General features: G+C 40.8%; 1 protein-coding gene across 3 annotated transcripts; it reads right to left on the bottom strand.

Moving 5' to 3' along the window:
- Window positions 1-195: 195 nt before the first annotated feature.
- LOC127631411 (heat shock cognate 71 kDa protein-like) lies at window positions 196-7,032 on the bottom strand. 3 transcript variants are annotated; one of them, XM_052109523.1, is made up of 9 exons: window positions 7,011-7,032; window positions 3,494-3,682; window positions 3,181-3,386; window positions 2,027-2,179; window positions 1,383-1,938; window positions 1,095-1,297; window positions 775-973; window positions 456-688; window positions 196-381 (listed from the first exon to the last, which is right to left on the bottom strand). In XM_052109523.1, exons 1-9 carry the CDS (start codon window positions 7,030-7,032, stop codon window positions 196-198), a joined length of 1,947 nt encoding a protein of 648 aa, XP_051965483.1. The 3 variants fall into 3 exon arrangements, with proteins under 3 accessions (XP_051965483.1, XP_051965486.1, XP_051965484.1); XM_052109526.1 differs by lacking the exon at window positions 7,011-7,032 and having other exon boundaries at window positions 3,494-3,710; XM_052109524.1 differs by lacking the exons at window positions 456-688; window positions 7,011-7,032 and having other exon boundaries at window positions 196-298; window positions 915-973; window positions 3,494-3,698.
- Between the last annotated feature and the right edge of the window lie 5,414 nt (window positions 7,033-12,446).

Raw genomic sequence — 12,446 nt, forward strand, 5'->3', positions numbered from 1 at the left:
ATGAAAACATGCTGCACTCTTGTAATAAATGCCCATTTGAGTTACATATAAATTCACAACTGGTCTGAATTAGAAGTCTGAGATATGTTACAACTTAGAAACATATGATAGGGAACAAATAATACAACATATTAATGTGATCCAAAAACAACACAGTAAGATTCTTCAAATAGTGAAAAACTTTCTCAGAAAGATTTAATCAACTTCTTCAATAGTTGGTCCAGAGGATTCACCTCCGTCAGGAGCACCTCCAGCTCCTGGGAAGCCTCCAGGCATGCCCCCTGGCATTCCACCAGCACTCTGGTACAATTTGGTGATTATAGGGTTGCACACATTCTCTATTTCCTTCTGCTGATGCTCAAACTCATCTTTCTCAGCGGCCTGTATAGAAATAACAGTTACTCTGCATATATGTGCATCACGGGTCTCGAAAAGTTGAGCACAATAAGCCATACCTGGTTTTTGTCCAGCCAGCTTATGACCTCATTGCACTTGTCGAGAATCTTCTGCTTGTCCTCGTCACTAATCTTGCCCTTGAGTTTCTCATCCTCAACTGTGGACTTCATGTTGAAGGCGTGGGACTCAAGGCCATTCTTAGCAGACACTTTTTCTCTTTGAACATCATCCTCAGCCTTGTACTTCTCAGCTTCCTGGACCATGTGCTCAATGTCCTCCTTGCTTAGACGACCTGAAAGAGTAGGGGCCATTGATTAAGTTTAAGGTTTCAAATAGCAAAAATAGTGAGAGGCAATCAGAAGGTCAGGCCTATGGTACCTTTGTCATTGGTGATAGTGATCTTGTTCTCCTTGCCGGTGCTCTTGTCAACAGCAGAGACATTCATGATACCATTGGCATCAATGTCAAAGGTTACTTCAATCTGGGGAACTCCACGAGGAGCAAGAGGGATGCCTGACAGCTCAAACTTTCCAAGCAAGTTATTGTCCTTTGTCATGGCTCGCTCACCCTCGTACACCTAGGAGAATGCAATTGAAAGTTAAATCTTGATTCGCCAATGCATGAAACTGTTGGAAACCAAAAAATGCATAGCGCATACATTTATTTAATACGTGCTATGATGGATGATTTGCCCGCACCTGAATGAGGACACCAGGCTGGTTGTCTGAGTAGGTGGTGAACGTCTGTGTTTGCTTGGTTGGTATGGTAGTGTTCCGTTTGATCAGGATGGTCATAACGCCACCAGCTGTTTCAATACCTAGGGACAGAGGGGTAACATCCAGGAGCAACAGGTCCTGGACATTCTCAGACTTATCTCCAGATAAAATGGCTGCCTGAACAGCTGTTGAGGATGAAACATGATTTTGATAGGGACTTACATTCAAGTTCAAGTGATGAAGCATCAGAATTATCATTATTCTGATTACCTGCTCCATAGGCAACAGCTTCATCTGGATTGATGCTCTTGTTAAGCTCCTTGCCATTGAAGAAATCCTGCAGCAGCTTTTGGATCTTGGGAATCCGGGTGGAACCTCCAACAAGGACAATGTCATGAATCTGAGACTTGGCCAGTTTAGCATCATGGAGGCACATCTCTACTGGATCCAAGGTGCCATGGAAAAGATCAGCATTCAGCTCTTCAAAACGAGCCCTAGTGATGGATGTGTAGAAATCAATTCCCTCATAAAGAGAGTCGATCTCGATACTGGCCTGAGTGCTGGAGGACAGGGTACGCTTAGCTCTCTCACAGGCTGTCCGCAGCCGACGGACGGCCCTCTTGTTGTCGCTGATGTCCTTTTTGTATTTGCGCTTGAACTCTGAGACAAAATGGTTGACCATGCGATTGTCAAAGTCTTCTCCCCCGAGGTGAGTGTGTCCGGCTGTAGACTTGACCTCGAAGATGCCATCCTCAATGGTAAGGATGGACACATCAAAAGTACCACCACCGAGATCAAAGATCAAGACATTTCTCTCAGAGCCAACCTGGCACAAACATAAATTTGATTACAGGACTGCAATTTTTAACAGTCAATGCCTTACAATTGCTGTACAGTAAAAGTAACCCTCTTACTTTCTTGTCCAGGCCATAAGCAATGGCAGCAGCAGTAGGTTCGTTGATAATACGTAGAACATTAAGACCAGAGATAGTTCCAGCATCCTTTGTGGCCTGACGCTGAGAGTCATTGAAGTAAGCAGGAACAGTAATGACCGCATTTGTAATGGTCTGTGAACAAAAATGGAACATAGTTTCATGAGTTTAATAAAACTTTCGTTTTTCAGTACATTTACACACATTTAAAAGTTACATTTCAGTGAGCCTAAAACAACTATTCAAAATTTTAACAAATGTCAAGTAAACGCTTTAGGGTGACTGAATCATACCAGGCGATACATTTCGCTAAGTCAGACTAACAGACCTAGATAATGAGATTGTAGCTCAGCTTCGTCCAGCATGTATACAGAATAATAGCACCATAATTGGCCAGTAAGATATTCAGAGGTGATGCATGACATGTATTTATTTGATGTCCTCCTTTCAAATATTAGATTACACATTGTGCAATGAATACTTGGCCTGTAGCTCGACTATGCAAAAACCCACTGTAGCTCGAATACAACTTACTGAGTGTTTCAATACTTCAACTCTGAATTAGATTCTTTACTAAAATCATCTAAATAAGAAGGACATTTCTTAACCTGCTTATGCTTTAAGATGTGACGTTTAAACAGGCAATATGAATACATCAGGCCTTCTTAATGCTCTAATAAACTGCCATGTGTCAATGTGGTTTAGGTTGAAAGTGAAACAGCTTTAGAAATGACAGCAACATGGAGGATATTTCTTCAACATAGAGAGAATTCTTAAGCCATCAGCAACCTTCGATTTTGATGTTAACGCTCAAAGTCTGCATACAGTCGAACGCAGCGGACCTGTCAAAGTAAACTCCATGACTGTGCATGCATTCACAGGCATTTGGCATATTCTGCCTGTTCAAAGATGCGGGGTAAGAAAAATCAGGCTGTGCGTGTTCAGTGCTCACACACTCTGCTGCTGATGATGATGAGATTTGCGTCACACGTCCTGTGCACGGACACTAAGCGTTAGAGTCTGACTGAAGTATACTTTGGGCTTTAATATAGAGAGAAATTTTAATAGTCTCAATATTTTAAATGTGCTGACTTAGGGGCATTACGGTGTATTGGAAGTACTCGGCAATTGCTCACTTTTCCAAGGTATGCCTCTGCAATTTCCTTCATCTTTGTAAGCACCATAGATGAAATCTCCTCTGGATAAAAGGCCTTGGTCTCCCCTTTGTATTCAACTTGAACTTTGGGGCGCGAGCTGTCATTGATAATGGCGAATGGCCAGTGCTTCATGTCTGAATGCACAACGGTGTCATCAAACCTCCGTCCAATCAGCCTCTTTGCATCTACCGAAAAATATAGCAACAAACTCATAAATGACGTTATCACTTATATTCTTACATTAAGACATGCAACATTGCAAATATAAAATGCTTTTCACAAGACTGCTTACCAAAGACAGTATTGGTGGGGTTCATTGCTACTTGGTTCTTTGCTGAATCACCAATCAGCCTTTCTGAGTCTGTGAATGCTACGTAACTTGGTGTGGTCCTATTGCCCTGGTCATTGGCAATGATTTCCACTTTGCCATGCTGAAAGACCTCCACACAAGAATAGGTGGTCCCCAAGTCAATGCCAACGGCTGGTTCCGTTGACATGGCTTCTGCTGGCTGCAAACAGACATGTTAGCGGTTATTTAATATTCATGGTTTAAAATATACAGTATTCTATCCATGCAATGCAACCTAAGTTCAGTATGGAGACTTCAAAAAAATAACCGTTTTATTTCAGTTTGATTTGTATCCAATTCATAGCATACATTTTTCTTTAATTTAATAATCAATGTAACTGGTTTACTCAATTGTATCTGGTTTACTAAGATTTTAGATATCAGATGCCTCTGTGACCTACAGTACAAGCATTGATAAGCTCAACTGCTAAAAGAGCAACTGCATTAAAGCTTACCCGACAATTCGAGAACGTTCTACTGTCATGAAAATTGAACGTAAGAACATTTCAGTTAACCACATTAACGACTGTTTAGTACACTAATTTCGCAGAATACATAAGTTGAATACGTAAAACCTGTTATCAATGTAATATTTGACAAACGCGATTTTTAAATGTCCAAATATTTGAATGAGTAAACTAGCAAGTCCGACCAATATTAATCACGTCACGACGTCGTTATTTATGTCGGTTAAGTCCGAATAATATTAACGTAACTTTGAAAACAATTGACCACATTTGTAATTGTGCGACTGAAATCAGTTTGGTTCATTATCTTTAACTAAATCTATAAGCTCCTTTACTTTAAAGACTTAAAGTAATAATTCTAACCAGCTGAAACGCCGACTACTCTGTCAAACTCCAGTGCTGTCTGTTGCTCCCTCTCTGTTCTCTTGGGTTCACTCTCTCACTGACACTGTCACACTGCAGCAGCAGTCGGATGGAAAGCGCTTTAAGACTTTCTGAAGGAGCAGCGCAGAATATGAAATGAGTGCGGCAGCCAATCACATCGCACGAGCGCTGAGACGTTCAGAGATGGAGAACGCCAGCAGAATGCAGCCTATAAATATAAACAAGAATGATCAGAGGAATGTGTCGACCCATAGAGTTCTCTAACAAACGTAAATAGTTTTCAGATTTATATTGCAGAGTTCACTTTTCAAACAGCCCTCTTTGAAAGTAATTCAGACGAATGGTTAGTGAAATTTAATTGGGATTAACTGATTAATGTAAACGAAGAAATTAATATATAGAATTGAATGCAATGATTATGGCGAGAAAATACAGGAAATTAAACATTGTTTGTAAAGTGTAGCTCCCTCTAGCGGCCGTTTAAATGAGCATTTGCCTGTGCATTTGGGTTTTCAAACTAGACTGGTCAATGTAAAAAATTGCCAGTTAATGTTAATAACACGTTAATGTAACCCATCTAGCTGCAAATGAAAGATTAGGTTCTCAGGGGGGAAAAAAGTTATATGTCACAAAGTACTTCCTCATTTTTTTAAATGTATGACTAAAGTTGTGGAATTGATTGGCTTAGTGTGAATTGTTGTCTGGTGTCATTATTTTTATGAATAATACAGTTACTTTATGATATATCATTTTTTTTTAACCATTTTACAACATATTAAAATATTTGTAACAATGTTTAATAATTTCACAGCAGGAAAATATGTGGTACAGTAGGTAGACATTAGATGTTTTGCCTATTTTAATAATATTTTACACATATAGACGAGTGAGTTGTTCCAAAACTGGGTTGGTGTTGGGGTTTCAAACACCTAATATCATAAATTGAATAGTTTAAGTAAATTCTCTCATCCAAAGTAACATTTCAATCATCCTATTTTTCCTATAGCTGTATAGTCACAAGTGGACACAATAAAACTATACTACATACATTCAGGCAAGAGTTACCTACATAATGAAGGTACATTTTAACAGAAAGGGTTAACTGTGCTCACAGGACAAGGATATTTTTCATGTCAGGTCAGGGCAAGTTGTCACATTTTATTGGAACAATCTGTCACGTGTGTTGTAAATGTATAGGATTTATAAACATTATATATTTTGGCAAGATAATTTGACTTTTAATTGACTAAACGTTCAACACAGAAATGCCTATTGTACAATTCCTATGCACCTATGTAAGACCTACATTGGTGGCCAAACATTTTGGCACCCTTGGTAAATATGAGCAAAGAAAGCTGTGAAAAAAAAAAGCTGCATTGTTTATCCTTTTGATCTTTCATTCAAATCTAACCTTTAATTTAAATAAAACAATTTAAACAGGGGAAATATCTCATTATTAAATAAATATTTTTCTCCAAAACGCATTGGCCATAATTATTGGCACCCTTTTATTCAATACTTTTTTGCAACGTTCCTTTGCAGGGCTAACAGCTCTGAGTCCTCTCTTATAATGCCTAATGAGGTTGGAGAACACCTGGCAAGGGATCTGAGACCATTCGTCCATGCAGAATCTCTACAGATCCTTCAAATTCAGAGGTCCATGTTGGTGGACTCTCCTCTTCAGTTTACCCTACACATTTTCTATGGGGTTCAGGTCAGGGGACTGGGATGGCCAGGGCAGAACCTTGTTTTTGTGGTCAGTGAACCACTTTTGTGTTGATTTTTATGTTTGTTTTGGATCATTGTCCTGCTGGAAGATCCAACCAGGACCCATTGTAAGCTTTCTGGCAGAGGCAGCCACTTTTTGATTTTTTATCTGTTGGTATTTGATAGAGTCCATAATGCCATGTATCCAAACACACCACAGCACCACATTTAACCGTGGGCATTGGGTACTTCATCTCTGTGTGCCAAGCACATCTCTGGGGTTCGCTGCCAAAAAACTTTTTTGATTCATCAGACCATAGAACCTGGTCACATTTGAAGTTCCAGTAGTGTCTGGAAATATAGACACATGTCCTTTTTCTGGCCGATTCTTAAGACTTACAGTTGATTGGAACTTCTTAATTATTGCCCTGATGTTGGAAATGGGTATTTTCAATGCTTTGGCTATTTTCTTATAGCTACTTCCCATTTTGTGAAGCTCAACAACCTTTTGCTGCACATCAGAACTATATTCTTTAGTCTATTCCATTGTGATTGATGATTAAGGGAATTTGGCCTGTGTGTTGCCTCATATTTTCACCCCTGTGAAACTAGAAGGTATGGCTACACACTTTCATATTCCTAGTCACCCAGGTGCACAATGTTTTTTAAATATTAATGGGAATATACTTCAGATATATTTTACTCATAAGAATTTCTAGGGGTGCCAATAATTGTGGCCAATGTGTTTTAGAGGAAAAAAATATTTATTTAATAATTAGATATTTCCCCTGTTTCAATTGTTTTACTTTAGTTAAAGGAGAGATTTTTTAAATGAAAAATCAAAAGGATAAACAATGCAGATTTTTTTCACACCCTTCTTTGCACATATTTACCAAGGGTGCCAATATTTTTGGCCACCACCATATGAAAAATGCTAATTATCTCCTTGAAGAACATAATTGGATGCTCTTCTTTGAATTATAAACCTTTGTGACTTTGTTGCAGAAAGAGGATACTCATTTTTGGAGAGAAAGTGGACAATTTCTTTACATCTGTCAGGGTCCTTTCTCTAGTAATCCTTTCTTCACTCATTAAAATTCCCACACTTGTAAATGAGCATACCGAGATGCTGGAGCTGAAATATGACACCTGCGAAAACATACTTACAGGCCTACACTAGAAAGTGATGCAAGCACAGGATGTTGCATATAATTATGTCAAAATCTTGCTCAACCAATGGTGTGAGTTTGGTATGGTATTACCTGTTGTAAGCAGAGAGTTTAGTGGTGCAATGAAGACACAATAACTACAGAAAATCTGTAATACATGTAATTCTATAAGTTTTTTTTTTTTTTTAATTTTTTAAGTTGTCTGGTCTCTGCTGTCTTCCTATTAGCTCTCATGAACTGAGGTGTCTGTTATTCTTTTATTGCTTTGTGGCATGATAGCTTTATGCAATGCTTAACAACAACAGCAGTTGTGAAATATTCAATAAAAGTTATATTTCATAGTTGTTACTCCTTAGACACCTTTAAAACAGCAGAGATAGAGAATTTTTTTTTTTATTCGCTGCTGTAACCTGGAATTTTTTTTACAGCACTTTAAAATAGCAGTAAATATAAAAGTAGAATGAAATAATAAAAAAGTTTCACCAGTTTCATCAATTAGCAAAAGAACGATTGGGTGTGCATGTGTAAAGAGAGGGGTAGAAAAAAAGAAAATGTTGGAAATATAGGAACATTTGGTGAATATTAGAAACAGTTTTTATTTCTACAATGCTTTAAAAAAAATGCTTATTGTTTCCAAAATAGCTTTACAAAGAGCAAAAAGACGGGAAAAAAAAGGAAATGAGAATAAATAAAATAAAATAGTGGCTTGTAACCCCAGAATAAGGAGGCAAAATGTAACAGTTGCAAGGAAATATTCTCTCAAATGCTTGAGAAAATGCGGAAGGAACCTCTGGAAGGCAGAACACTCTGCGCAGGAGTTTGTGTGAAATAGAGAGGGGTAACGTATTTCGGTAACCTCTAATACTGCCCTGTCAGATTTGGTGACCCTGCTGTATGTCTGCAGCTGTTGACATCAGACCAAAATGCTTTCTCGATTATGACACAGAGGAGATTAGACATCACCAGAGTGAATTTGGGTAACATTAAAGCCCTTCTGTGTGAAATAGAGAGGGGTAACAGATTTCGGTAACCTCTAATTCTGCCCTGTCAGATTTGGTGACCCTGCTGTATGTCTGCAGCTGTTGACATCAGACCAAGATGCTTTCTGGGGTATGACACAGAGGAGATTAGACATCACCAGAGTGAATTTTGTGAAGAAAATAATTATTTTAATAATATTAATACAGATAATATATTACATATATGTATATATACATCTAAAATAATATATAGGCTATATATATATGTTAAAACACAACAAAATGAATAATTAACGCTTAAAAGCATCAGACTACACATTGTTTTATTAATGTATTTGATTAATAAATAACATTCAGAATGGTAAAAAAAACTGAATAAGAAGAAATAATGATATTAGAGAATGCAATAGCACTCGTCAAATAACCATATTAAATGAGAAAGGGAATCTGTTTTTAGTTCACTCTACGAGTCAGCTTTCTTTGCAGCACGTCAATACACTGTCCTCCAGGTGTGCTCACGATGATGGGCACACATGTCAAGCTCGTTCACTTATGACTCAGTACACTTGACATTGCAGTATATGGGGAGTGCCCACACAACATACACAACCTATTTGAAACCTCTGCACAATAACGGCAATATTCGAATACTAGCTATAGTGTTTGAGCCCCGCCTGTTTTGGCATGAAACTGACCGCTATAAAAACAGGTGCACAGACACCATTTCCTCAGAATTAATTCCTTCAAGACAACGATCATCTCTTGTCTCGAAGCCCTCTACCTTTCGCCGTCAATACACATGAGTCAGCGAACGGAATCTTCACAGCAGAAAGAAGACTCTCTGCTCCCCTGCAGTGCTCTGGTGAACATCTCTCCGCCTTGCAGCTTGGCGCTTTGCTGATGAATGGGCCTCAGCATCCTGATTCTCTGCAATACATCGGCAGGTGTAGAGTATCCTTTTAAACAATTGTAATTTGTCTGAAATAAATATAAATTATATCTAAAAGAGCCTTTTATGTGCTTGCGTCTTTTTCAAGATGTCGTTCTGTAAATGTTCATTGTGCGAGAGACACATCCCGAATCTCCCTTGTTCTGAGGAACGATTCAGCCTCTTACGCCCACACACCTGCCTCTTTTTTGATCCTTTAGGATTCCACACAAGGTTGCACGCCAGGGCCGAGAGATCGAGCAGGATGAATTTGAAGTGGATTTCATGCCGGCACATGCCCCATGAGCCCCTCAATCTCCACGAAGTGCATGGAATTCTTCTAAGAATGTAGATTGATGTCCACACTGACGAGAAAAGCCTACTCAGTGGCAGGACAAGCTGGATCAGTACTCCACGCAATGGCAGTGCTCAAGGTATTCCAAGCAATGCTCCTCTAGAGTAATGGACAAGCAATGTTTAATCCAGAGACTTTCAAAAAGAGCTACGGGCCACTACAGACTTAGCGCTGCGTGCCACAAAAGTCACAGTGCAGGAATATATGGCAGAGTAACAGAGAGAAAACTTCTCTGTTGAATGCTCCAGTGTCTCCAGCCGGCCTCTTTGGCGGCGCAGTGCATAAGTTTGCTGAGTGTTACATCACGGTTCAGCAGCAGTCACAAGCTATAAGAAAACGGATCTGTGGTTCCCTCCCGCGCTCAATTGGAGACACATTACACGGTTCCCCATCTCCCCATGGCTGTTCGTCGGGAGAGGAATATTGTTGTTCACAATGTTTTGCTAAAATGTAGTTTCTGTGTCCTATGCAATAAAAAAATGCTATACAAAATGCAATAAAGAATAAAGCACTTGTTGCAAATGCACAAGATGCTCATACAAAAAAGAGCCCTTTTCCTCTTCAAAGCACACACATATGCGCAATCGCTTCCCTATAGAGAGGGATGCATTATATCATACGGTGAGCAAACAAAATTGCCCTCTGTCCTATTACATGGATGCAACATTTCAGAATGGGTGCAAAAAACGATTGAACATGGTTATATCATCCAATTTGCACGCCGGCCACCCCGTTTCAACGGCATTCTGTCTTCCATGGTTTCGTACAAAGACGCGCCCATGTTACGAGCTGAAATACACAATCTCATCCTGAAAAATGCGATAGCGATTGTGCCAAATTGTCAAGCACAAAAGGGGTTTTACAGCCATTATTTTCCTGTCCTAAAGAAAGACTGCAGACTTCGGCAATCCTGTTGATGTTTTTGAGATTCGCGTTCAAGGGAACAGCATATCAATTCAAAGTCCTGCCCTTCAAACTGTCTCTGGCTCCTTGCACATTCACGAAGTGCATCAATGTAGTGTTCGCCCCTCTGAGAGCGGCGTACTTATCTTGAACTACCTCGACGATTAGCTGTTACTGGCGCAATCAGAGGCTCTGTTATGCCAGCACAGAGACTTACTGCTTCAGCATCTAAACAGCTTGGGCCTCGATGTAAACTGGGCGAAGAGCACGCTCTCTCCCAGGCAAAAAAATCTCCTTTTTGGGAGTCCGCCTCGACTCCACAAGCAGGCGCACCCACCTCACGAGCGTGCTCATTCTGGTCATTCTACAGTGTCTGTCTCAGTTCAAACTGGGGAGAACACTTCCTCTGAACCTGTTTCAGAAAGCATTGGGATTTATGGCGGCGACATTAGCCGTCATCGCATTAGGTCACACATGAGACCTCTTCAGTGCAGGCTGTAACGCCAAGGGTGCATGCGCATAACCATATCCCCCCGCTGTATAGCTGCTTTAGTACCATGGACAGCTCCTAAATTTTACCAGCAAGGTGTCGGCCTGAGGCAAGTTGTCAGGTGGAAAATGGTGACTATGGATGCTTCCAACACAGGTTGAGGGCGGTGTGCGATGGACGCCCAACTTTCAGCACCTGGACAGGTGCAAGGAGGGCGTGGCATATCAACTGCCTAGAGCTATCGGCTGAAAATCTGGCCTTAAAGACTTTTCAGTCAGAAATAATGAACTGGTTTGCTCAGACAACATGACAGTTGTGGCAGAATTCTGTTGAGACTGACGTGTCACCTCTTCCTATGGAGTGAGCGTCATCTCCTCTGAGAGCGATATATGTCCCAGACTGCCCGAATTAAGGCACGGACCTACTGTCACACCAAGGGGTGACACAGGGCGAATGGAGGCTTCATCCTCAAACTGTGTTGAGGATTTGGGAAATATTCGGCAAAGCAAAAATCAATCTATTTGCCTCAGTGGAGAATACCTACTGTCCCCTTTGGTATTCGAAGTCCCAAGCCCCATTGGGAACGGATGTAATGGCACACAAATGGCTTCCTCCAGCATGCCTTATCCACTCTGTCATATGCAAAGTCAGAGAAGACAAGGATGGTTTCCGGAAATGATGGAGATGCTGTACAGCTCACTTTGGGAAATACCACTGAGGAGGGATCTCCTTTCTCAGGCGCAAGGCACAAGCTGGCATGCCCAGCCCCAGCTGTGGAACCTGCATGTGTGGCCCCAGAACGGGGCACACTAAATGTACCAGAACTGACACGTTCAGTAATGATCACCATTTTACAAGCTAGATCACCGTCCACAAGACGCCTCTACACACTATGGAAAATGGAAGGTGTTCACTGATTGGTGTCTCTCACATAGCAAAGACCCAGTAAACTGCCCCATATATGAAATTCTAATATTTCAGGCCTGGGTAGCTCGGTTGTAAAAGACGCTGGCTACCACCCCTGGGGTTCGCTAGTTCAAATCCCAGGGCATGCTTAGTGACTCCAGGATGGTCTCCTAAGCAACCAAATTGGCCCGGTTGCTAGGGAGGGTAGAGTCACATGGGGTAACCTCCACGTGGTCGCTATAATGTGGTTCGTTCTCAGTGGGACGCATGGTGAGTTGAGCATGGAGTCTGCAGTGGATGGCGTGAAGCCTCCCCACATGCTATGTCTCTGTTGCAATGCGCTCAACAAGCCACGTGATAAGATGCGTGTGTTGACGGTCACAGACGCGGAAGGCAACTGGGATTCGTCCTCCTCCACTCGAATCACTACACGACCATGAGGACTTAAAAAAAAGCACATTGGGAATTGGACATTCCAAATTGGGAGAAAATGAAATATATATAAGATTGATTAGACGCAGGATTCACCCCGTCAATGCTCAAAATGTATGTTGCAGCATACACCCCCTTCGAGCCTTTGGACTCTGGCCTCAGTAAAATGGGTAGG

The sequence above is a fragment of the Xyrauchen texanus genome, chromosome 38, assembly GCF_025860055.1.
Source record: "Xyrauchen texanus isolate HMW12.3.18 chromosome 38, RBS_HiC_50CHRs, whole genome shotgun sequence".
NCBI lineage: Eukaryota > Metazoa > Chordata > Actinopteri > Cypriniformes > Catostomidae > Xyrauchen > Xyrauchen texanus.